The 26,810-nt window shown below is 43.9% G+C and overlaps 3 protein-coding genes across 3 annotated transcripts; 1 reads left to right on the plus strand and 2 right to left on the minus strand.

The window, feature by feature from the left end:
* On the plus strand, positions 210 to 1,814 carry LOC8056900 (protein MIZU-KUSSEI 1). The gene has a single exon (XM_002444480.2). It carries the CDS (start codon positions 820 to 822, stop codon positions 1,624 to 1,626), a length of 807 nt encoding a protein of 268 aa, XP_002444525.1. The 5' UTR covers positions 210 to 819; the 3' UTR covers positions 1,627 to 1,814.
* LOC8083558 (patatin-like protein 2) lies at positions 6,479 to 8,699 on the minus strand. Its single transcript, XM_021464383.1, has 5 exons — positions 8,142 to 8,699; positions 7,873 to 8,054; positions 7,548 to 7,725; positions 7,266 to 7,427; positions 6,479 to 7,160 (listed from the first exon to the last, which is right to left on the minus strand). The coding sequence occupies exons 1-5, from the start codon at positions 8,376 to 8,378 to the stop codon at positions 6,606 to 6,608; spliced, it is 1,314 nt and encodes a 437-aa protein (XP_021320058.1). The 5' UTR covers positions 8,379 to 8,699; the 3' UTR covers positions 6,479 to 6,605.
* LOC8056901 (patatin-like protein 2) lies at positions 16,697 to 19,121 on the minus strand. The gene is made up of 4 exons (XM_002445594.2): positions 18,638 to 19,121; positions 18,146 to 18,511; positions 17,876 to 18,037; positions 16,697 to 17,569 (listed from the first exon to the last, which is right to left on the minus strand). The coding sequence occupies exons 1-4, from the start codon at positions 18,869 to 18,871 to the stop codon at positions 17,024 to 17,026; spliced, it is 1,308 nt and encodes a 435-aa protein (XP_002445639.1). The 5' UTR covers positions 18,872 to 19,121; the 3' UTR covers positions 16,697 to 17,023.

The following is a 26,810-nucleotide window of genomic DNA, read 5'->3' on the forward strand; positions in this document are numbered from 1 at the left end:
TTTAGTTTCAAATGCACTAAGATGATATGCATAGATTAGTCTTAAAAGTACCAAATAAATTTATATACTCCGGTGGGTAGTGAGATATAGTATTTATTGTTTTTTATATGGTATATTATAAAAAATGTTTTAGAGAGACGTATCATTATCCAAAACGTCACCAATTGTGAAACTTGAAAGGGGGTAAGGTGTGTATGCAGCCTTGTGCGACTGAAGGCGATTCACGGGCGGATGGCCATTAGAATCTGTCCGCACTTCGTATCGTCCTTACAACTATTACAATGAATCGCCGACACTGTGACACACTGGTTTTGCACGACAACCTAACCCTAAGAGGAGCACGGCTGCCCGATGTATGTATGCATCTATTCATGCACCAGCGAACACTGCATGTGCCCAACGATGGTCAGTGAGCTGTGCCTCCAACTCCAACAATAGGTTTCGCTGTACAGAGTTTAACGCCTTCAGTGACTCACTGACTTCATCTACAGTCATCGATCATCACTGAAAAAGAAAGCCGAGAAAGTTTCTCCAACTTTCTGTGCTTATAAAAGCATTGAACCGTACAGTTTTATGGTTCCTGAACATCTGTCCTTGTTGCAGTTGACTGGCTTTCAAGTACTACGAACTAGACACATCACAATATCTAGTCTGTCAGCCAACTGAGAATTGACATCAGGATTAATTAGCCCAAATCCCAACGAGGTGGTCGATCAACTTCTTCCTCCCTGGCTCGCAGGCTCGGGGCTCCATCGGAGGAAAGCTAGCTGCAGCCATCAGCTGGACCAAACCCACCGGAATCGATCGACATCCAAGCCGATGCCATCTCTTATCGATTACAGCCCGGCCGCGCTGAGGTCGCTGCTCCGGCCGTCCAGCGATGAGCGTCGGGCGAAGCTGTCTGGGGCGGCGGCGGGGGCAGGGGCCGGGGCCGGGGCCGGCGGCGTCTTGGGGCTCTTCAAGATGTTCAAGCTCCTGCCCGTGCTCACCACGGGCTGCAAGATGGCGGCGATGCTGGGGCGGCACAACAACCACCGGGCCCTCCTGGCCGACCACGCGCCGACGGTGACGCTGTTCGGGCACCGGCGCGGGCGGCTGAGCCTGGCCATCCACGAGGACACGCGGTCCCCGCCGGCGTTCCTCATCGAGCTGCCCATGCTGGCGCCCGCGCTGCACCGCGAGATGGCCACGGGCACCGTGCGCCTGGCGCTCGAGAGCGACACCCGCGGCGTCGCCGTCGCATCAAGGCGGCGGCGCCCGCTGCTGGAGGAGTATGTGTGGGCGGTCTACTGCAACGGGCGCAGCGCCGGCTACGCCATCCGCCGGAAGGACGCGTCCGACGACGAGCGCCACGTCCTGCGCCTGCTCCGCGGCGTGTCCATGGGCGCCGGGGTGCTGCCGCCGCCGCCCGACGAGAGGAGGGCGGGAGCGGCAGCACGCGCCACGCCTGGCGCTTGCGGCGATGGCGAGCTCACCTACATGCGCGCCCGCGTCGAACGCGTCGTCGGGTCCAAGGACTCTGAGGCGTTCTACATGATCAACCCCGACGATGGCAGCGCCAACGCCGCCGCCCGTGGCGGCGACTGCGCGCCGGAGCTGAGCGTTTTCTTTGTGAGGAACAAGTGAGAATATGAATTCACGCTTGTACGTACGTATCCATAAACACACACTCTTTTTTGTTTTTGCGATTCACTCTTCTTTTCTTTGTGAATAATATAATGCGTGTACATGTACATATGCTGTGTTCAAACAGCCATGATGCCAATAAATTAATTTCGCATGTACATCGGTGGTTAATTGCATCGACTACCGCGCGAGTGATCAATATCCGGCAAAAGGTTCTTTTTTTTTTAAACTCCGGCAAAAGGTTCTTACGATAATGTAGCTGGCAGGCACGGTGAAACATCACTGTTTCTGAATTCTGATCAAACAGACCTTTCGTACGCAAGTTACTGTTGTGTGATGGCTTGCGCCTTGCTTAGTTCAACCAAAAACCAAAAACTTTTCAAAATTCCCTGTAACATCGAATCTTACGGCACATATATTGAGCATTAAATATAATAAAAAACAAAAACTAACTATACAGTTTATCTGTAAATCGCGAGGTGAATCTTTTGAGCCTAGTTAGTCCATAATTGGACAATATTTGTCACAAACAAACGAAAGTGCTACAGTGTTCGAAAACTTTTCATTTTGTCAACTAAACAAGGCCTTTAGTTCTCTCGAAAATCAAAAAACTTTTTAAGATTTCCTATCATATTGAATCTTTCGGCACATACATAGAGCATTAAATTAAATTAAATATAAATAATAACTAATCGTACAGTTTGTTTTAAATTTACGAGATAATTTTTTTGAGTCTAATTTATCTATAGTTGGACAATAATTACCATATACAAACGAAAGTGCTAGTGTTTCAAAAAAATTTCGAAATGGAACTAAACAAGGCCTTGGTCGGTCAGTTATTTAGCATCTTCCTGCACTGTTCCACATTGCAAGTATTGCATGACACAAAATCGTGATGTGATCTGTGCTTGCCCCTGATTATTTTCTCAGTAAAATGTCGAATGCACGTGCGCACTGCGCAACACTTACTTAGTATTTATTAGAGACTACAGTCTAATATCGTAAAACTTGTTAAAAAAATAAATCTCGACATACATCTAGCAAGCAAATAACCAGAATAAAATCATCGCTGAGTATAATAATAGACATTGGATCATACAAAATCGAAGCATTTAAGAGGGTTATAGTAACTCCAATAGAAGAGCTATTTACGTTATGTAATCTATATTTAGCTATTTTAAGAAAAAGGAGAGAATCCAACAATTATTATATCTTAATTCCTAAAATAGTAAGTCATGCATTTTGAAATTCTCGTATATTAAATATAGCTTGCATACCGCTAGCCATTTGCCTCACCCTATTGAAAAGGCTGTTGGAGTTTTGTGTTTTTATTTTGCTAAGATTTCTATTTTAAAGGTTGGCTAAATCATGAGTTTAGCCATTTATTTTTACCAACTCTGATGGAGTTGCTCTTATGAAGTCACACAATATTGTTTGATGCTAGTAGTTCCTTCAACCATCAGTCAACTATTTTTGAACATTATTTATGTCCTTGTATTCGAGCTTAAAGAACAATCCGAGCATGCCAACTTTGTTGGGTCCTATTTGGAGGACATTGTCTATGTCAAATTTTGGCTCCTTGTTGGATATGAATTTTAACTTCCAGCTTGAATATGTCTTATTTTGGAATTTTCTTTATGCTCCATATCATGATTGTGCTTAGTGTCTCATTGAGATGTCCAGTAGTCACTGACTTTGGTCATTTGAGTCATCAGGAGTCAAGTCACAGCCTTCAGCCATTTCGGACAAGCGTCAGTGTGTGTGTGTGTGTGTGTGTGTGTTCAGCGAGGCATGTAGTAGTGGCTATTCTAGGCAACGAAGACAATTTTTTGGCCTTCAATCTAAACAGCTTATTCCAAGGGAAAATATATACAATTGTATTCTTGTGCACTAGAAATTACACCTGTAAACCAATTACGTGTCAATAAAAATATCATTCTGCCAAACAGGACCTAAGTATAATAATAGACATTAGATCTAATTTACCTATAAATTATTCACCTCTACCGTTACGAAAAATAACCTAAAAGAATTTCCTAAATTTGCATTTAAAATATGCACCTGTACAATTAGAAAGATATTATAAGGTGCTAGTTAAATTTATATCTAACCTACCTCTACCACTCACAACCAAAAATTTCAACTTCTCTTAGTGATGTGGGCTTCTCCTAGTGTTTTAGCATTCAAAATTTAGTACAAACTTTTCCTAGTAAATATCTCTTAGTGAGGATTCCCTAGTGCTATAACTAATGATAGTATTTTACTACTAATTAAAAACACTAGGAGAACTTTACCAAACTGGTAGTGACTATGAAAGATAAGTACTAGTTACTCAGAATGGTGTAAGGATTTCTTCATTTTCACAACAAAAGTCACTTGTGGTCTATTTTTGGATTCTTCTGTACAAAATAGTGTCTCCAATTGACAAGCAAAGTTGTTTCCACACCAGGATAGATAACAACCACAAAAGAGCCGAGTATAAACTATGTACTCCCTCTATCCATAAATAAATAAATTCCTAAAATCTGTGCCGATCAAATTTTTCTAAATTTAACTAACTTTATAGAAAAAATAACAATATATATGATATAAAATGAGTATTTTATGAAAAATACATTTTTAGTAAATCTAATGATTCTAATTTGATACATAAATCTTAACATTTTTTCTAGATTAAAGTTAATTTTTTTGACTTAAGACAACTTGTTGGGTACCATAATAAGGGATACCCAAATCAGAGCAATAAAAAACGCAAAGAAACATACTAACCACAATCATCAGGGCCTCGGACGCAAGTTCCGACTCGCCCGACCCCTCAGGGCATCGGACGCAAGTTCCGACTCGCCCGACCCCTCAGGGCCTCGGACGCAAGTTCCGACCCGCCCGACCCCGTCCAGGCTCGGGCGCCGGACCCCACTCCGCCTGGGCAGCAAGACTTCCACCGCACGGCGCCCGTACCCACGACATGACAGACGCGACGGCTTCCATACCGCGGCAGGGCAAGGCGATAACTATTCCAACCACCCTGGTCACTGTGCCCTTACCTCTTTCACTGTAACGTACTGCCTCACAGTAGGAAGGGAATGGGGGAGGTTAATCAGCACCACTATTTGAGGTCACTTCCCACTATTGACAGCATGTGCAGCAATGCCGGCGACCCGACCCCCGCGACTCCTACAGGGCTCGGTAACACTCTACAGGAACAGCCATACTGCCGACCATCCCCCAAGGACGAGATGGACCAGCTTCAACAGGGTCGGGACTGAGGTTTCACCATTCAACAGAAGAAATCTACTCTTGTAAAAACCTGTCTTCCCCTTGAGACTATAAAAGAGGAGCCAGGGTTCACAACTAAGGATAGGTCCAGAAGAAACACACACACGCACAACACTCTTTCATAGAGCAGCAATCCGCACTCTGTCCATCACCAAGCCGAGACCTGGGACTCACCCCTCTCTCGCAATCTGCTTGTACCCCCTACTGCAAGCACCTTTGGGTGCAAGGTTATACAGGACCCCGATCGCACTGGACGTAGGGCATTCTTGGCCCGAACCAGTATAAACCCCCTGTGTCTCACCTGCATCACCATCCAAGCTTGGTCAGTCACGTAGACTCATACTTGTTAGTGCCTAGACCACGAATCTAGACGCCGACACAACTCTAGGAATATACCGGGACAAAGGGGGTATGATGAGTGAAAAGGGGACAAAAAGATTAGTACACCAATTGCATATTTTAATATTGGTCCAATAACAAGCCATTCTGATCGGGTATATTTTTCTTGCTGAAAAGAAGGCTTTCAATGGGTACACTATTGTTGCTCAAAATAAAGCGTTCAATGGATCGGCTACTCCAAATTCGTAGCACCAATTGCTTCAAGGAAGAGTATTCACGGTCTATCATCCCAACAACATTAGCAACTTTCTGGGTGATGCCATCAGAGTCGCATCAACCAAAAATAACTGTTCAGGGGAAAGTTGGCTGGGCTTGCTTAGAATTGAAAGAAGCGAGCTGCTCAAGAAGGGGATTCATATGCTTTTTAGTAGTACAGTTTTAAAATCACCTTAGACCTTGCTTAATCGGTGAAAATAAAGAGCTCTTTCATAGTTGTTTTAAGGGAGATAGAGAGATGCGGTAAGTTTTATACTTATTTTAACTAAAAGTTCCATAATTTTTTCAAAGCAGAATTTTCATAGCTGATAGTTCACAACAGCTTTTCGAAGAGATAGATATAAAAACCCACAGGCCAGCTCAACTATTAGAAAACACACTATTAATATATGTATTCGATGGAGATTTTAGTAACATTATTTAGTAACACAACTATTGGTTTTTTTATAAATTTAATTTAATTAAATTTATGATATTTTGGCTTGTTATACCGTACTAAAATTGTTTTCTTGTTTTGACAGAGAGTATCACATTACATGGCCGCAGCAATATTAGCAAGAGAGAATTTTGTGTGTGCCATCGAATGATTCAACAATGCCGGAGAAGCCCTTGAAAAAAAAATAGTTTGGACACATGAGTGCCATCAAATTTATTTTTACGTTCTATGAGTGCCACTACATTCAACATTAGAAACCACATGATTGTCCCCCTCATCACTGCCAGTATGATTGTTGCGGTTCAAAAAATATAAGAATTTCTTAGATTTTTCGGATGCATTGACAGATTAACTACAAACAGAATACGTTTTTCTGGGGCACAAACATTCCTTATATTTGTGGGTAAAATTTGAATGCTTAACAGTGGTACAAACATTTTTTTGAGAGATCTAACAGTGGTACAAAACATTTACGTGCAAGTGTTTTTTTTTTGCAAGTACTAACCAACGTGTGGACAAAGAACATGAATAAGGAATGAATTATATATATAGGGACCATGCATGCTCACATATGCAATATGCATGCTATCATGTAATAATCTATATCCTACACAAATATTTGACACAAAAAGAGTATCCTAGCCCATCCATTTTACACCAGTACTGTGCTGTTGCCCTTCTTCTGAAGCCTCGCACGTCGCTCATCTACCAGCATCTGAGCGAAATGGACGAGCTCCTCCTCATTGGTGCCCCTATGTCCATCCGGCTCGTTCCTGCCAGTCTCAATGTTCACCTTGCACGCCGGCTTCTTCAGCAGCGCCTTGCCGACGCCGACGAGGCGGTTCAGGTTCTCCCTGGTGGACACGTCGACGGACGCCGTCTCGCCCTTGAGCTCGTCGTCCTGGATCCGGAGGTAGCTCTTGCTGCTGCAGTGCAGCGCCTGGAAGAGCACGGAGGCGTGGATGTCGACGAGGTCGGAGCTGGCCTGGCTGAAGCTGTCGATGATCGGCGTGGCTCCCTTGTTGTAGAGCCACCCCAGGATTCCCCACCTGCTGCTCTCCACGGCGTCGAACTTCTCCTCCACCTTGGCGGAGCCCGTGCCCAGCGACAGCACCAAGAACTTGCCGTAGTCCGCTGGCTTGATCGGGAAGAAGTCCTGGTTTCCCAGCAGGATCTGCTTGCTCACGTGCGTCATCGCCAGCAGCGTCTGCAAAATTTGTCAAGTTTCGTCAGCGTCACGTACGATTATTCATAGAAGTCAACAAGTATACACGTAGTACTAGCATATATGGATGTTCGGTAGATCACACACCGGATTGTTTGCGGCGACGCCACCGTCGATGAGGTTGAAGGCCCGGGGCTTGCCGTCCTTGTCTGTCGTCTGGAACTGGTGGCCTGGAAGGTAGGTCGGCGCGGCGGACGTGCTGATGCAGACGTCGGAGAGCAGAGCGTCCTTGGAGACATCGCTCATGGCCTGCATGAATAATCACCGGAGCATTAGCACGGTGAAATTAACATGATGCATGCATCGACGATCGTGCATGCATGCACCTATCTTATCACAGATGTACTTTGTGCATATATGGACGCGTACATCGTATCTGGAGAAGACAGTGGGCTGGAGGAGTTTGATGTCGAAGGTGGGGATGACGATGTTCTGGAGCGCCTGGCTGACCCTCGTCTCGCCGAGGAGCTCCCGGACGATGGAGTGGAGGTACTTGCCGTCGTACTTGGGCCCTGCCATGCTCTTGAACAACCCCAGAGGACCGCCGCTGCACAACACACAAGACGATTGATCCAGTCAAACATTTGCACCACGTACGCCTTCCTCATGAAGGCTAGTGAGTAGTATGACTCGTTGACTCGTGTAGGTTCGTCGTGCGTGCATGCAAAGTTTTGGATATATGGATCATCCTCACCTGCCGGATGGGAAGATCTTGGGGCAGTGCTCGAGGTAGAAGTCGTTGATGTCCTTGGCAGCAAAGAGCGGACGGCCGTCCTTGTTCGGCGCCGTGAGCATGGCCGTCACCAGCCCGCCGGTGCTGGTCCCGGCGATCACGTCGAAGTAGTCCGCCAGCCTCGCGTCCGGCCCGTCGAGCTCCTGCAGTCACGAAATCCATGCATGGTCAGAGCTGGCCGGTACGGTGCATCGGAGAGAGAACAGAGTTGTGTATGAATCATCATGAACCTGCAGCTTTTCCTCGAGGAAGCCGAGGATGGTGCCCGGGATGATCCCGCGCACGCCACCGCCGTCGATGCTCAGCACGGTGACGATGCTCCCGTAGGCCGGCGGAGGCGACTTGGGCGTGCCCAGCGTCGACGTCGACGCGCCGCGGCTGAGCGCCCGCCGCGCCACCGGGTTCAGCGTCAGGCCGGAGCCGGAGCCGCTGGTGCCGGCGAGCTCCCCAGCATACACCGGCGCCATGGAAGACACGTACGATCTACGACCTACGTACTTCGTTCACTCGATCACCGAGTAATCAACAATCAGACAGACCAGACCTCAGTCACCTCACTAGCTCGGAGAAAGGAGATGCTCGTTTGTGCTGTTGGCTATTGAGCGAGTGTATTCGTGCTATGTAGCAGTAGCTGGGTCGATGCAGGAGAATTTATAACCGATGGAGATCGAGCAGGGTTAAACGATAACGAACGGGGCAACACGGGGGGTTTACTGAATCAAAACTGGAGATTTCGTCAGCAGATACTAGCTAGGAGATCGAGGTCGAAGTTCGTGAGTCCCCAAAGGAAAATGGATGATGACGAGTCCGAAAGCTGCATATTTTGAACAAATCAAAGAGTGAACACAGGGGAGGCAGCCGATCAGCCGAGCACGTACTACGTACGCGGGGCCCTTTGAGAAGATCCAGTCCGGTCGCCGTCGCGGTGTTGGCCTGGCGTGACGACGATAGCTAGATCGCAGGAAGGAAGGATCGGGTCAAGGTCGCGCACGAGTGGAGTAGTGGAAACCGCGATATTTTTTTCTGGGCTTGCTCGGTGGAAAAGTCCAGTCCCGCTCCGCACTTCCGCTTCGGCGTGATGGGCAGCATGCATGGGCCGGAAAACCTACTGTTTTCCGCGGCAGGCAGCCCATCCATTCGATCGGTGCCACTTGCCAGGTTTGGCTGGCTTTTTCGCTTGCGCGAATTGCGATCGCGACTCCGACGTAGCTGATTGCCACCACGTCGCCGGCCGGTGTAGAAGGACGGACGTATGCGGGCGTGCGTACGTACGCGTATCGAGGAATTTCTACGCTGGGGAAGCGGCCGGATCGGAAGTCTCGCTCGTACGTGCCTTGTTTCGCAGCGCGTTGTTGGGACGACGAAATACTAGTTGATTGTTGGTTCAGATCGATGACGCATGACTCGTGTAAGTGTGTGACTGTTTGGCAGGAAGAGATTCAAGCTTGGCAGGCACCGCCCTACGTAACGTACTCCACACATTTGTGTTCTGACCGTTGATTTTTCACTTGTCACACATAGGTACTGGACCAAGGAACAGGAGACCAACTTAGGGAAGAAAGGACGACCGGGACAGAAATGACAAGTGTCAAGTGCGGTTTCTACACTCAATTGGCCGTGCACTATTCTATCTTATCTCTTTACTCTTTCTAATTGGGTAAAGGACCATTGGAAGAAAGCACCGTACGTGTTGATCTTTCCAATTTTCTAGTCCAAACACTCTCAAAAAAAAAAAATCTAGTTCAAACGAGAGAAACCTCAAAGTTTTATTTTTTCTAAATTCACTGCCTCTCTGTTATAATAAAAATAAATAATATCCTATGATTTAATTTCCCAATTTTTTTATTATGAAATACAATATATATCAACTCTCGACATTTGGTACTGTATTTTGACATTTTTAGATATACGTTTTTTACTATATATATATAATGTATAAATAAAGTATGTAGTACAATCTATATCTACAAAAGCTAAAACATTATATATATATATATATATATATATATATATATATATATATATATATATATATATATATATATATATATATATATATATATATATATATATATATATGTATATATATATAGTAGAAGTAATATATTTAAAAAACAAAACATCTTACCAGTATCAGTGGGGGTTTTATGTTGCTGTTTTCAAGTCTCTCATATGCTAGAAACAGTCTAGACAAGTTTCTTCCACATGAAACTTTCATCATATCTCTCTTCATCTATTACTATACCATATTATCTTATTTAATGTACTATTCTCACAAAACCTCCACTAAGACTGACTTTATAATTTGAATCGGAGAAATGCACTACGGTTTGAAGGCACCCAATTGTCAACGTCGTTAGCCCCCTTGTTTTGCTTTATTCAGCTGTGTCGTGCATGGTTCATGCATGCCTTGCCACTTGACTGCTTCATTTTTATATATATGGGGAGGCTTGTGATTAGCACTAGCTAGTCGCCTGCTCGCTTAGCCGAAAGTCTGTCCGTGAGCATTGCATTGTTTTATACAGAGAACCCGGCCCCTTTTGCTACTATAATTTATCTCAGCAGTTCGCAGAACATTCCATCGTGTTTTGCCAAGCCTAACATTCTACGCACGTCCCACATGTTTCTATTTTTCGAAACATAAAAAAAAAACTCGATCTACGCACATCGATCACATCCAGCTCCATCACGTGAAAGTTCAACGGGATGCTGCAGTGCAGCTGGTGCAGAGAGAAAATTAAAAAGGTAGCCATCATGTACAGCTAACGATGATGTTGAGTACGTAATTAAGTTTAGTACGTAGTATATATCAATCGATCGTGCCATCAGTAGGGTATCAAATTCAAAGACAAACATGGACCAGCACTATTAAACGTTGCATCGTTGTGACAAGTCAGATGTACGCAGCTAGCTTTGCTTTCTTAAACAAAAGGATATACGCATACAGGTTCAGAACAAGATATGATCATTGTAGAAATATAATCTCTCTTCAAATACTCTTCCTCCCGGTGCTTTTAATTAAATCCCTCCGTTTCTGAATAGGGTAGAACATTTGTGACTTCACTATACGCATTTCCTAGACCGGAAACTATGCGTGTGGGCGACTTGGATAATTGTCACGTTGTCGTTTTACATATACCACCACGTACACTTCAAGATAAGAATGGATATATATATAAATATTTTTCACAAATCAAACAGGACCAAGGTTTGCATAGTCCATAATCAATAGCGTGGACATGTGTTAAAAACGACTAGTAGTATATAAAAATTAAAGAGTACGCCACCTTTAATTTTCCAGCATATGACACGGTTATTATGCTAAGTTGATTCCGTGGACTACCTTTAGATTTGTGATGACTAATCGGTGGTTTGAAAGTTTCTGATGATATGCATCACTGTCGTTCGGCAAGTAACATTTTACTCTGCAGCAATTTTAATATGGTACCGAGACTTTATTTTTAGGACCTAGTCACTAAAATACCAAATACCTCCCTCTAAAAGAGTCACTAAAGTTTAGTGGCTTTAGTAGATAAGGGGCTACTAAAAGTGACTAAAGTGCAAACATGGCCTGTTTGGTTTACCCCCACTAAAGTTTAGTGCTTGCATTAATTAAGGGTAATATGGTCTTTGTTTAGTGCTTTAGTGGTCTTTAGTGAATAGAACCAAACAGGGTGCTATTAAACTTTAGTGGGGTCACTAAACTTTAGTTTGATCACTTTAGTTATACGATGTTTGGCAAACTATGCTGATAGACACCGCACAAATATCTAATATGTTGATGGACATCACTAACTCTAAAATATACTTAGTACCATTATAAAATTATAATTCTTTGCTATTAGACACCGCACCTATTAAAATATTTATTTTTGTCATTCCCAAGATAGCAAGGACAATTAATAGACCAAATTTCCCCTTGATTCATCGTCCACCTCTGTCCGTTATCCAATAATGGCTGAGGGCTGTCCGTGTGGAGGGTTTGGGGTAAAGTTGAGCATGCAGCCCGCGGACCAAAGGCACGGCCTAAAGCACGGTGATTTGGCCCGGCCCGAGCATTGCACGGCCTGATCCTAACTAGGCTCGGGCCGACCCGAAACACGTAGCGGGCTATGCTTAGGCCGACCCCTCGGCCCGCTGGGCGGCACGACACGGCCCGCTTATAACAATAGGCACGGAAATGGCCCGGTATCAGGGAATTTGTGAAACTTGAAGTATCAGGTTCTGTGACTTATGAAACTTGTGACTTTTGGTAAGTGAAATATGATCTGAGAGTATATTGTGTTATGTGAATTGTGAAGTATTAATATATGTGACTTGAATGCAATGTACTTATGCTTTGTTAAATTCTGTATTAAATTTGGTGTTTTCATATAGCATGGCTCATGGGCCGACCCGAAGGACTATTGGGCCTCGTGCTTTTCGGCCCGGTCCGATCGGCCCATAGGCCGTGCCTGGGCCGTCAGGCAGGCAAGGTGGCCTGTGGAGGCACGCGGGCCTTACGGGGCCGGGCTGGGCCGGCCCGTTGCTCATATTTAGTTTGGGCGGCTCCGATTAGGCTGAGCCGGCAACACGATAGCGTCGGGTGCTCGCTAGCCTACAGAGCTACCAGTCGTCGTGCACAACCGCTTCCTCCATTTCTGTTGCGTTGCCTGACATGTAGTCGTAAATGCTTCAAACAATGTACACGACAAGAGTGGATGCAACAATAGTGGTAGCAATAGGAGCAAATGCGAGGCAAAGCACTGATGCGAGGTAAAGTACACAGTGTACTATGTGGCTCGTTGCGCAGGAGCCAATGCTCGATGGGTTGGTGAAGCTCACCAGAAATGGTGGAATTTTTCTAGTATTTTTAAGTAGTAATAAAATACTATCATTAGTCATTAGTCATAGCACATGAGAATCCTTATTAGAAGGCATTTGGTAGTGAATATTTGTACTAAACGTTGAATGCTAAAACATTAGGACAACCCTAAATCCCTAAAAGAAGTGGAGATTTTTGTTTGTGCTAGTGTGATATGATGAGTCAATGTGTGTGTGATGTGTTAGGTATCGACATGTCATACGTTGAGACTCTGTATACAACTGTTGCAGTATATATATATCAGAACAGCTAGCGCCCGGATGTCCGACGCCCGCAACGCGTCTGGACGCTGAGCCCCCAACCTGCGCCACACGGAGAAAAAAAAGAAAAGTAAACCCCATCCATCTGTAATCAACTCGTCCCTGCCCCACTTGCCCCACACGGAAGACTATCCTTTGTCCGCTCCATCCTAACCAACTTGCCTCTGCCCACTCACCCTGCACAGAGGACCGCCCTACGTCTGTTCCCCGCGCAAGGAACCCGCCCCCACCCCCATGAGCATGGGATCCGCCCTGCCCCTCGCCTTGTGAAAGGTCCTAATATGGCTAGAGGGGGGAGGTGAATAGCCTATTTAAAAATTCTACAAACTCACTAGATTAAGAGGTTAGTAAATAACAAAGTGAAGCTTTTTGCTCTAGCTCTAATGGGGTGTTTGCAAGCCACCTATCTAACAATTCTAGTTGATATAAATACTAGGCACACAAGAGCTATGTCACCACAAGCTACACTAGTGAACTATGCTACACAAGGCAAGACTAGCAACTAGACTAGTTACACTACTTTGCGGTAAGTAAATGGAAAGGAAGAGATATTTATACCGCCTTGTAGGGAATGAACCAATCACCAATATATGAACAATCAAGCACTGTGAGAATACCAATCAAACACAATTGAGACACCGATTTTTTCTCCCGAGGTTCACGTGCTTGCCGGCACGCTACGTCCCTGTTGTGTCGACCAACACTTGGTGGTTCGGCGGCTAAGAGGTGTAGCATGAACCTCATCCTTACTAGGACACCACAAGAACCTACCCACAAGTGAGGTAGCTCAATGACATGAGCAATCCTATAATGTTGCCTTTGGCTCTCCGCCGGGGTAGGCACAAAACCCCTCAGAATCACCGGGACATGGCCACGAACAATCACCAACTCGTGCCAATGCTCCTCCGCTACTCCAAGCCATCTAGGTGGCGGCAACCACCAAGAGTAACAAGAAAACCGCAGTCAAATCGATCCCCAAGTGCCACTAGATGCAATCACTCAAGCAAATGCACTTGAAATCACTCCCAATCTCACAAAGATGTTTGATCTATGAAGGAGATGAGTGGAAGGTGTTTGCTTAGGCTCAAAAGGATGTCAAGTATGCTAGAATGCCAAGAGAGTGAGCCCCAAGCCGACCAACAACTATTTATAAGCTCCTCAAACAAATAGAGTCATTGGCTCTTTTACTAGGCTGAAAACAGGACCACCAGACTCGCTGCAAGTGAGGCACCAGACTCTAGAACAGAGCATCCGGTGCTCCAGAAATAGCCACGTGTTAGCTCTTTGAATCTCACGTGTCGAACTCTAACGGTCACCTGCAAACCACCGGACGCGGTCAAGTGAGCACCGGACGCGTCCGATGCGCACCGGTCACGTATGCAGAGAGGTTTGCAAAAATGCAGGAGCACTGGACTCACTCCTGAGCGTCTGGTCCCTTACTCAGAGAGCGCTGCAAACGCGCAAGGACACCAGATTCTCACCACCGGACTCACTCCGAGCGTCCGGTGCTCTCAGTCAATCTCACTGCTGAAGTCAAGCTACACCGGACGCATATACAGGGTCTAGCCCACGTTCGGTGCTTGGCGTCCGGTGCACAACCCTAACAACGCCAGAGAAAGTCAACATATTCGCTTGCCGCTAACTCGTTCGGTGCCTGCGGTCAGAGCGTCCGGTGAGTGCTTTTCGGTGAGGAACACTCCGACGACTTTCTCCAAACTTTCCACCGGCGCAATAGAAAATATGCATTTTATTTTCTCAAAAGCGTCGCATCCCAAGAGGAACCCAAACCCCTCTCTACCCTTCAACTTCCACCTCCTTCTTAAGTGTGCTAACACCACCATGTGTGTACCAACATGTGCAACTATGTTAGCATTTTTACAAACATTTTCTTCGAAGGAGTTAAATTAGCTCACTAGGTTCGAAATGCATGTACATGAACAATGACAACTAGTGGCACTTGATAACCGCTTAGCCAAAGAATTCCCCTCTTTAGTACGACTATCTATCCTAAACGTGATGACACAATCTATGGTATCTTGATCACCAAAACCAAAAACCTAATTAAGCAATACTTTTGCTTTGATCTCCATAGGGTTTTGTTTTTCTCTTTCTTCTTTTCCAAGTTGAGCACTTGATCATCTTGTGGTCATCACGATTATCAACATGATCATCTCTTGCTCCATCACTTGGCATGTACCAACCTCACTAAGTCTACACACACTTAGTATAGAGGTTAGTACTAGGGTTTCATCAATTATCCAAAACCAAACTAGGGCTTTCACCTTGCCGGCCCCTAGCAGATTCGCTTGCCGCTAACTCGTCCCCACAGCCCGTCCCCATATACTTGACGCTGCAACACAATACGTATGATAGTGCAACAACACCAAATATAATGCTGCAACAATAGGTTGAAGTAGCTGAAACACCATAAATATAGTATTACAACAAACAATGAACAACTGCTGCAACAGCATACAAACAACTACTACAACATACAAATTGAAGTATTAGATGTAACAGCTGAAAACACCATGAACATAGTATTACAACGATAACGAACGACTATTGTAACAACATGTATCAACTAATACAACAACATAGATTGAAGCATTAGATGGAGCAACCAAAACACCATAGATATAGTATTACAATAACACCAAACAACTGTTGCAACAACTAATACAACATTGCAAATTGAAGCATTAGATAGAGCAACTGAAACACCATGGATATAGTACTACAACAACACTGAAACAACATCTCAAAACACAGTACTGCAACAACGGCTAAAACCTACTGCAACGTCTAGAGAGAACCATTGCAACAATAACGAGATTTGAACCTGAGAGCTCACTGAAACCCTATCCTACTGCAACATAACCTGAAAAGATACCACAAACCACCATTGCAACACGCGTGAGCACTGAACCCCAAGAGTTCACTGGAACCCTAGCCACCACAACATCCTGTAGATCTAGACCCAGAGGAAGAGGAGAAGGACGAGGAGGAGCAAAAGCTGGAAGAGGTGGAGGAGGAGTAGAGGAGGCCTCAGATCCAGATCCACAAGAGGAGGGAGGGGAAATGGAGAGAGAGGCCTCAGATCCAAATTCCTCCACACCTACTTCGTTAGAGACGCGCTGTCGTCTGCATCTTGAGATGCATGGAGGTCGTGAGAGCGAGGGAGAGAGAGAGAGCAGGGAGGAAGGGAGGCACGCCGCTCACTGGAAGTTGCCGCCATCGCGCTCCACTCCGGTGGCATAGAGGGCGCGTGGGTTGCAGCGGGGAGGGAGGGAGGAAAGGAGGGAGGAGCGGCTTGCTGGTGGCGCGGCATAAAGTGCAGGCGCATGTGCGAGCGGCAGGAGCGGCAGCAAGATGAGAGGGAAGAGTGGAGATGAAAATGAGGAGTGGATAAGAAGGCATGGAGGAGCAGTGAAATGAGTGGATAGGAGCGTTCGGACGGATGGATGTCTGGTGTATATCATTACTGTATATATATGGGCTATATAGAAAAAAATTCAGTAGGTGGAGGGTCAAGGTTGTTCCTTGTGAACAGGAACAATTACTTTTTACTCTTAACTAAATAAAATCAAATTACTTCATTATTACTCTAACTAAATAAAGTTAACAAGCAAAATATTTTACACACATCAGACGACCAGAATTAATCAGAGGCTTAGCTGCTTATAGGTACTCAAGTCAAAAGTACATGATAGTACCCATCAACCAATACAAAAGAACTCATATAAATAAGATAGTCCGTGTTGGAGGCAGATTTGGTGGAGTAGCGTGTAAATAGACAAATTATGCAAGCTGTACATTGTGCATCATGATAGGATAGACACTTTAGAAGAACTAACTGAAGAGGATACACAGAACGAATGAAATGCAGAACACATGCGGCTTATTAGGGAGCTATCATGTAGTACACTTTTTGAACACATATTTGACACAAGTATCATCCGGGCGGCCTCTATATCTCCAGGTTTAATTAGATTGTGTTGTCACCCTTTCTCTGGATCCTAGCCCGGCGCTCGCGTACCAGCATCTTGGCGAAACGGATGAGTTCATCCTCATTGGTGCCCCTTTTGACGTCGGGCTCGTTCTTGCCTGTCTCGATGTTCACCTTGCACGCCGGCTTCTTCAGCAGCCCCTTGCCGACGTCGACGAGGCGGTTCAGGTTCTCCATGGTGGACACGTCGACGGACGACGTTTCTCCGGTGAGCTCGTCGTCCTGGATCCGGAGGTACTGCCTCTCCGAGTGCAGCGCCTGGAAGAGCACGGAGGCGTGGATGTCGACGAGGTCGGCGCTGGCCTGGCTGAAGCTGTCGATGATCGGCGTGGTGTCCTTGTTGCTGAGCCACCCCAGAAGACCCCACTTGCTGGACTGCACGGCGTCGAACTTCTCCTCCGCCTTGGCGGTGCCGGTGCCCAGCGACAGCACCATGAACTTGCCGTAGTCCGCTGGCTTGATCGGGAAGAAGTCCTGGTTGCCCAGCAGGATCTGCTTGCTCACGTCCGTCATCGCCAGCAGCGTCTGCAAAATTTGTCAAGTTTGGTGCACGTTTCGTCAGCTTATACTAGCCTCGATTGGTAACAGTTCATAGAGAAGTCAACTCAACATTAAACGGTTGGTAATCCACTTGTTTTTATTTACTACATGCCGTTGACAGTACTCTACTGCAAATTAAATTAATTTGTCAAGTTTGGTGCACATTTTCTTATCTAGCTAGCTAGTACTAGCTATAGCTAAGTGTTAATTTACTCGTCACCTAGTGTTTGTACGTTGCCGTTAGCACGTCAGTTGTGTGTGGTCAATAATCACAATTAATCAGTCACTCACAGGATTGTTTGCAGCGACGCCTCCGTCGATGAGGTTGAAGGCCCGGGGCTTGCCATCCTTGTCCTTGGTCTCGAACTGGTGTCCTGGGAGGTACGTCGGCGCGGCGGACGTGCTGATGCACACGTCCGAGAGCAGAGCGTCCTTGGAGACATCGTTAATGGCCTGCGTGCGTAAGTCACCGGAGCGTTATTAGCACGGTGAAATTAAGGTTCAAACCATCGTTATCAAGTGTAGTTAACTTCTGCAATGGACTTATGGACGTCGTCGTACATCGTATTTGGAGAACACGGTGGGCTGCATGAGCTTGATGTCGAAGGTCGGGATGACGATGTTCTGGAGCGCCTGGCTGACCTTCGTCTCGCCGAGGAGCTCCCGGACGAGGGAGTGGAGGTACTTGCCGTCGTACTTGGGCCCCGACAACTTCTTGAACAACCCTAGAGGACCGCCGCTGCTGTTTGGTGGGAAGATCTTGGGGCAGTTCTTGAGGTAGAAGTCGTTGATGTCCTTGGCGGCAAAGAGCGGCCGGCCCTCCTTGTTCGGCGCCGTGAGCATGGCGGTCACCAGCCCGCCGGTGCTCGTCCCGGCGATCACGTCGAAGTAGTCCGCCAGCCTCGCCTCCGGTCGCTCATCAAACTCCTGCGTACAGACACACACACACACACAGGGGCGCCAAATTAACAAACCCGTCAGAACTGGTATTTTGACATTTTGTGATCAGCAGAGAATGATAACTGGCATATGTATATGCATGCAAAAACAAACCTGCAGCTTCTCCTCGAGGAAGCCGAGGATGGTGCCGGGAATGATCCCGCGCACGCCGCCGCCATCGATGCTCAGCACGGTGACGATGTTCCCGTAGGCCGGCGGCGTGGACGACGACAACGGCGTGGACGCGCCGCCGAGGCTGAGCGCCCGCTGCGCCACCACGGCCGGGTTCAGGGTCAGGCCGGAGCCGCCGTTGGTGCCGTGGACCGCTCCAGTATACACGGGCGCCATTGTTACCTCGACCTCTCGTCAAAGGCACGTACACGCGCGGACAGCAACTACAAAAGTTTCGAGGGTTTCTTCTCGGAGATCGATGCTCTAGCTAGATCAATTCAGATCGTAATAAGGGCTTGAAGCTTGATTGGCTTGTTTAATTTGCTTGTGTCTTGCTGTTGTGTTGCGCTAGCTTTGTGATTGGGTGTGGCGAGGTCGATGCACGAGTGTGAGTATTTATAGGCCAGCGCGCTGGGATGAAGAACGGAACAACACGGAGTACGTCGTACCTTAACACTCCTACTGGATCATCAAAAAAAAAAAAAAAAATTGAACGGGTCAGCGCGGAAGCTGCAGCCAAGAGCTGAGCACGCGGGAGCGTGGAACATTGGATTCATGGATGGATATTGTGCGGTGCAGTATGCATGATGATGTTGGTGGGGATCAGGTCAAGGTGGCGCACGAGCGGAAACCTAGCTAGTATATTCTACGGATCGAGTACGTGTATAATAGCTTGGGATGGGCCAGAAACCTTGTTTTTTTACTTGGTTGATTGCTGGCTGCTGCTTGCCGCTTTCGCTTGCGATCGAGTTGTGAGTGCGATGAGGCACGCGGGGACGCGCTGGCCGCTGCCGATTGGCCGCCGGCCGGGCGCCATGCCCGCCGGCGGCTACGCATAGTGGTCCGTAGCCGTCGGCGGATAGAGATGGACGTCGTCGTATACAGCATGTGCAGCGTAGCGGTACGCCGAGCGGCGGCCGACGAGGAATTGTATACACAGGGCAGGAAAGCGGCTGGAAGTGTCGTCTTCGCGGCGAATGGGACGAGATGGGTAGTGGCCTGGCCTTAGTGCAAGCGTGTTTTCCAACCTTTTGTGAAGACTGAAGACAGGATCAAAGCGGCTTGACTGTACCGGAGGAAAACTTCGTCGTCTGTGTGTTGGGTTTTTCCCAATTTGGGGATAGGGCATTACAGTTTCGAGTTCTGACCGTTGATTTTGCACTGGTCATAGCTAGCTAGCTGCTAATTTGCGGTCGTCTTTTCTCAGATACAATGAGTAGAAGCCAATTCAAAGAACAAACGAGAACAGGAATATTAATGGGCTAAAACACGAGAGTTAATTACTACTGAGACATCTTTGTATAATTGTGTATTTGCGACAGCAAAATGGTTGGAGCCGCGCGCACCAAAGGAGTCTCCTAAGATAAGCGCTTCTAGCGCTATATGCACCTAGTCGGGGACATTTTGAGATGCAGAGAACAGAGATGGAGCGGCAAAATATCAGTTCCGTCGGAAGGTCTCTGAAGACCACCAACGGGAGCCACAACAAACGAGTATAATTTAATTAAAATGTTCCTCAAATTTACGTCTTAACCACCAATATAATCAATGATGAAAAAAACAATGACCATCAAGTATATTATATATGATTCCAAATTACCTAGTTCTACGTACAATTTTAAATTGGAATTAAACATAAATGCTATGTGTCACTAGTATAACAAGAATACATGCATATATATATATAGTTTATCGATCATGAAAAAAAGGTATTCCCTTAACAAACATATACTATGACCCTAAGACTATTATAAATTATATAAAAACTCTATTGCAGTAATTTTTGTAAGTTGTTAATATTTTCTAAAATAGTTTAACATACCAATTTGGGTAGTTTAATTATAAACACTCTAGTTTTTCATAGATAATACTACCATACATATAGTTTTTGTGATAGAAAAAATTCAGCATCTTGATTGTCTTAGTGCAAGTTGCAGTGACTACTTATGTCATTCTAGTAACTAAGATATAATCTAGGATTTGGAACATATTTTTGAATAAAGTATAAGTGGAAACTTGAGAATAAATGATAAAATAAGCACCATTTGAATTTAACACATGAGTAAAAGAATACAACAGTTAAGGGCACTCACAATGCAAGACTCTATCATAGAGTCCAAGACAATTAATTACATATTATTTATGGTATTTTGCTGATGTGGCAGCATATTTATTGAAGAAAGAGGTGGAAAAAATAAGACTCCAAGTCTTATTTAGACTCTAAGTCCACATTATTCGAGGTAATAAATAACCTTAGACTCTATGATAGAGTCTGCATTGTGAGTGCCCTAATAAGATCAAAATTTGGAAGCCATATTATCGATTCATGATGTCACAAAAGGAATACAACAATAGCAGGTATAATTCAAGCTAGGTTTCAAGCAAATACATTTTTTTGCAACGATGAAAACACATACATACTAATTGATAAATTTATTATAATCTAGTTATTATAGAATATTTAAATATATATTGTGTTAGCAAATGAATACAAACCAAACTAATTATTTGTATGTACCATATTTATCCACACTGAACTTTTAGTATTTATATAAGTATAATATTCTAGATGTGGAGGAGCACGGGTTCATGAGTTAGTTCCAGAAAAAAAGAGAAAAAAGTCTAAAAAGGCAATCCAAGAAATTTCTTAAAAAAATCAAACTATCACACCATCTAACTCTGTGTAGATTGAAAATGGTAGTCATAGGATATAATTTGTTTCTATATTGTCCACCTCACAACCATTGTGTAAATTGAACTAAAATAACCTTGAAAATGGATACAAACTAGTTAGCGGAGTCATCATGTAAAGCAAGGAAGTAATTCACTAAATGTGTAAAAATTATCCCCTTAAGTCTAGATCCAGCTTATGCATCAAGTAATTATTAAAGACAACCTAAAATAATTATTAATTTTGAATTTATACCCATTTTTAATTTGTTGTTATATTGTAAAAGTATCATAAAGTAATCTTTAAACAAGACTATAGACTACCCACCAGGTGTTGCTTCTGCAGAATGGTATGAGGACATCTTGAGTTAGGTTTTTATAATTAACCTAGTTTCCAACACATCTATAGTTTAGAAATAGTGTCGAAGAGTTTAATCCATGTAAAACTCTCTCTACTTCCATAAAACTCTTATCATCTCTCTCTTTATTAATATTCACATCAGTATATTTAATATCCATAAAACTCTAATGAAACTCCGTTAAAACTTACCTTATAGTGGGTTTGAGGGGTTAAGTTGTTGCGTTGCTCGAGGGCTCATATGGAGTTGGGGGAAAAAGTGTCTGATTCTCTGAAATATGGACAAATAAAGGATATTTAGGGTTTTATTTTCTCCTCTAGGTTTGGGCTACATGTGTAAAACCTAATTTAAAACCAAAAAAATTGCTTCAGTTGGGTTCTCCGGGTTTGGGTAATTGCATCTAGATCAAGGCCTTGTTTAGATCTAAAAAGTTTTTGGATTTTGACACTATAGCATTTTTATTTGTATTTGACAATTATTGTCCAACCATGGATCAAGGGTCAAAAGATTCATCTCGCAAATTATAGATAAACTGTGTAATTAATCATTTTTTATCTATATTTAATGCTTCATGCATGTGCCACAAGATTTGATGTGACGGGAAAATCTTGAAAAGTTTTTGGATTTTAGGATGAACTAAACAAGGCCCAAATTGGAATCAAGCTCATGTGTACCTCAGATAGTTTTCGTTTTCACTGTTTGTTTTTATTTTCTTTGAGGACTGTAGTAAGATGCTTCCTGCTGGATTAATCCTGGTTGTATGCTTAGTATGATTCGGATTAGATGGGCTCCTGAAAAAAAAAAGGTATTGTCGTTCTTGGGAGTCAACCCTTGTTTTCTGTAGTTTGGCTGTCGCATGTGGCTGTTGTCTGCTCGGTTAAAAAAAACAGAGATAAGTGTAGATTAGCAGCCCTGGCTCGCCGCCGGCTAGGGTACAGTGTGTCCGTTCGCCGCCTCTTGTTTATGCAAAGTGCTTGTGTCCTTTGGCTCTAGTTTATCTACGCGCAGCCCCAGTTAGCTGAAGGTCCACGGTCCATCACATTTTTGCGATGCCGAACATTCTAGTACATATTTATTTTTTGATTCAAACATTCTACATTTCGCCAACTCGTTGATTGGTATCCATATAAATCTTTTTCGTCACAAGATTGCCAAGTGATCAGCATGGATTATGCTGAGCGAACCTTGTTAATTATCAAAGTATATCAATTAATCGAGTGTGCCATCGATCTATCGTCAGTAAGGAATTAAATTTATAGACAACAAGGACGCCGCAGTTTTAATAGACATCAGTAGTTGGTTCTGGCATCAGTCGTTGGGATCGATCTATCGTCAGTAGTTGGTTCTGACAGACAGATAAGGATCTAGCGTTCCTTTCTTAACAAAAGGACAGAAGTGCCGAATAAGAAGAAGGTATGCAACTATGCATGCATCATCTCGTAGAATCTACTAGCAGCTCGCAAAGTACTACGTACTCATTTGTAGTACCAGCTAGATTCGTGTCAACCAACGCCTTGTTTATTTTACCCCCAAAAAATCCAAAACTTTTCAAGATTCTCCGTCACATCGAATCTTGTGGAACATGCATGAAGCATTAAATATAAATGAAAATAAAAACTAATTACACAGTTTGTCTGTAAATCGTGAGACGAATCTTTTAAGCCTAGTTGCTCCATGATTGGACAATATTTGTCAAATAAAAACGAAAGTGCTACAGTGTCGTTTTCCAAAACATTTTTGGAACTAAACAAGGTCCAAATTTTCTTAGTTGTAAAAAATTTACAAAATGGACACTGTAGCACTTTCGCTTGTATTTGGCAAATATTATCCAATCATAGACTAATTAAGCTCAAAAATTTTATCTCGTAAATTACATGTAAATTGTATAATTAGTTATTTTTTATCTATATTTAATGTTTCATGTATGTGCCGCAATATTCAATGTGACGGAAAATCTTGAAAAATTTTGCAAATTTTTTTAGAAACTAAACAAGGCCTTAGCTTTGATCAAATTTATAAAAAAATTATCGACATTTATATCTAGAAATAAACATATTCAATGATTCATCTAATGATGTTAATTATGTATCATAAATATAATATTAATATTGTTAACATATATTTGGTCAAGTTCAAATTGCTTAATTTTCTCGGAAAACAAGAATGACATTATTTGTGGAGAGAATCATGTATTTAACACTGAAACAAAATCAGTCTTTCATATTTAGCACTAGAAAATTTAAACTCTCTTCTCAAACACCAAGCTGAAATTTTCTTTCAGAAATATGGCACTACCGTCCATTTGGGGGCATCTAAGATGAAAACGGAACGGAAATATTCCGAACCGAACCGAACCGCTTTCTATATTAGATCCGATCGAATTCGTATTTTCTTGTCCGACTTTACCGTTTTCGTTTTCGTATTTTAGATGTTTCGTATTTCAAATGTAAAAGTAGAAAACGGTTTAGACATTTTTCGACCGTTTTCTACTTTTCTACTTTTAATTTGAAATATTTCGAATTCAAAATTTGGTTTAAACCGAATTTAGTCAACTGCACGGTCACACAGCCCAATTACAGAGTACTCACCATGCATCTTTGTTCTTTCTACTAGTGGCTAGCTATGTTCCTGCTAGTTATTAATTACTTGTTCTTATTTATGTGTGTGCTATTGTATTAAATACCTAAGACCAAGAATCATGCACTTTTTAATTATTATATGCACTTAAACTTGATCGTGTATATACTTAGTTATGCACTTAGTACTACACATCGGTATTTCGTATTGAGTTTTCGTATATCGACCGTGTTCGACATAAATCCGCTCGAATTGGTTCGTTTTCGAAATTCTTGATATTTCGTAAGTTCGCGTTCGTTTTCGTGTCCGACTTTACCGTTTTCGTTTTCGTATTTCAAATGTAAAAATAGAAAATAATTTAGGAGTTTTTCGACCGGTTCCGACCGTTTTCATCCTCTACGTTGACCATGTCGGATTTCTTTTAAAAGTACCAAAATACCCCTCTAGCTCGCGGCTCGTCTCCTGGAGTCGCGAAGGCCTCTCGGGCCTAGTAGTCAAGCAGGCCGCGACGGCCTTACGCGCCGCCGCCGGACTCGGCAGATCGAGGCGCGGGGGACGCGGTGGGAGTTCCTCGCCAGCCGACGCTAGTGCCAGGCCGCGGCGGGGCGAGCTCGTCGCAAACAGGCCGCGGGGCGGCGTCGCCTGCCGGCGCCCGAAACACGGCCGCACGGCTCCTCGGCGGAGAAGGGAGCGCGCGATCCAGAAGTTCCTGCAAAGTCGTCACTTGCAAGATCGGCGCCAAGCCTGCATGCCCCACGACCGTTCATGCGCAGCGCAGCGTGCGTCTCGACGGCGCGAGGAGGAGGAAGTCGTCGAGCAGCTGCTCTGTCCAGAGATGACGCGATGGCGCTGGAGGTAGACGCGACGCCGGTCATGTGGCTCCGGGCATGGGACGAGCGGCGTGGGACAAGCGGCGGCTGTGCTGCGCAAAACACGGCCTCTCCGGCACCGGTGTGGAGCAGGATAGTGAGATGGCGCGACACGACTCACGCGTGCTCGCGGCCGCGCGGCCCAGTGCAGTGGCGGAGCGATTTAAAACTTGGGTATTTTTATCATATAAAAAAATTAAATTTTTAGGTTTAAAATATAGCCAGTAATAACACTATAAATCAACAACTATTAATTAATATTTGCTTTCTAGATTAAAGACTTCTAACTAAACGACTAGTATTTTTTTACCTATTTTGAGTTAAATATGCTAAAATACTATAAATGATAGCAGGCCCCGTGCTGAATCGCTCGGCGTCCAACACCGGCCGAGTCATGCACGGTGTGCTCTGCTCTTGAGCCATGATGTTATGATGACGCCATATAATCTCTTTATATTATATCTATTAGAAAACTAAAAAACTAAATATTTTGGAAATACAAGTTACATATTTTCTCTGTCCGTGAAAGTTTCAACTCTTAGAATCCATACTAATTACTTTTTTTAAGTTTGATCAACTTTATATAAAAGAGCATAAATATCTATGACATAGAATGATTATTTTATAAAAATATATTTTATGATAAATCTAATGATATTAGTTTGGTACTATAAATTTTAGTGTTTTTTTTTAAATTCAGTCAAAAAATTTAACTTAGAATAAGTCTAAAAGTTGAATCTTTCGGAATGAGAGAGTCCTTAAACCAGCAGCCATCCTGAGCCGTGCATCCTTGATTTGTGGCCGAGGTGAAAGGAAGAGGGAGGGGCATAATGTGTAGAATTTGAAATTTATTGGTTATTTATTTGCAGTTTTCAATTATAAAAAAACCATATTTAAGTTCACAAGTATATTTGGGATATTTATGATTTTCTTATTTAACAACCTGTCCATTTATTTTTTTCTATATTTGGCACCATGGACTTCTACTACAAATAAACAAGGACATTTAAGTTATTTTGCCAGACACTTGACATATACTAACCTAAATGGACAGCAGTGCCTCAACTCGGTGGCAGATAAGGAAGTTCAAAATTTCTAGTGCCAATTAAATATGAATGACCGATTTATTTCAATGCCAAATACGTAATTCTCTCTTATTTTTGGGAAGGAGAGAGTATTCTCAAGTAGTCGAGTGGAAGCTTCTCGGTGACTTGGCAATTTCCACAACACCGCTTCAAAATTAAATAAGAATGGATGGTACGTCAGTAGATGTAGCTGTGATTTGCTCCATAGATCAACTGTGCTAAGCTTTGCGTAATCCATATATAATCAATAGCGTGAAGGTGTTTACTAGTATAAATCAATGGTGCATGACGCCATCTTTTTGAGAGTATGATAGCCACACTTAGTTTCTTTATATTAAAAAAACGGTACAATAAATTGATAAACGGGATTCTGTGGACTATATTTAGTCTTTAGATATATAAATATAGATCAACTACAAGTAGTAGTAATTAGTTATACTCAGTCATATGGCTTCATCGGATATGCATCACTGCCATTGGACACGGTGGCGGACCCAGGCCTAGGGCCAGTTAGTCCTAGCCGTGGCCTAAATTATTTAGGAACAAATTTTTAATT

Source organism: Sorghum bicolor, chromosome 7 (genome assembly GCF_000003195.3).
Source record: "Sorghum bicolor cultivar BTx623 chromosome 7, Sorghum_bicolor_NCBIv3, whole genome shotgun sequence".
NCBI lineage: Eukaryota > Viridiplantae > Streptophyta > Magnoliopsida > Poales > Poaceae > Sorghum > Sorghum bicolor.

Coding starts and splice junctions, on each gene's coding strand:
- LOC8056900 (XM_002444480.2), top strand. CDS start 820: ATGCCATCTCTTATCGATTACAGCCCGGCCGCGCTGAGGTCGCTGCTC.
- LOC8083558 (XM_021464383.1), bottom strand. CDS start 8,378: ATGGCGCCGGTGTATGCTGGGGAGCTCGCCGGCACCAGCGGCTCCGGC. Junction 8,055..8,141: donor TCCTCGAGGAAAAGCTGCAG/GTTCATGATGAT, acceptor TCGTGACTGCAG/GAGCTCGACGGGCCGGACGC. Junction 7,161..7,265: donor GCGTCGCCGCAAACAATCCG/GTGTGTGATCTA, acceptor CAAATTTTGCAG/ACGCTGCTGGCGATGACGCA.
- LOC8056901 (XM_002445594.2), bottom strand. CDS start 18,871: ATGGCGCCCGTGTATACTGGAGCGGTCCACGGCACCAACGGCGGCTCC. Junction 18,512..18,637: donor TCCTCGAGGAGAAGCTGCAG/GTTTGTTTTTGC, acceptor GTCTGTACGCAG/GAGTTTGATGAGCGACCGGA. Junction 18,038..18,145: donor CCGTGTTCTCCAAATACGAT/GTACGACGACGT, acceptor TTACGCACGCAG/GCCATTAACGATGTCTCCAA.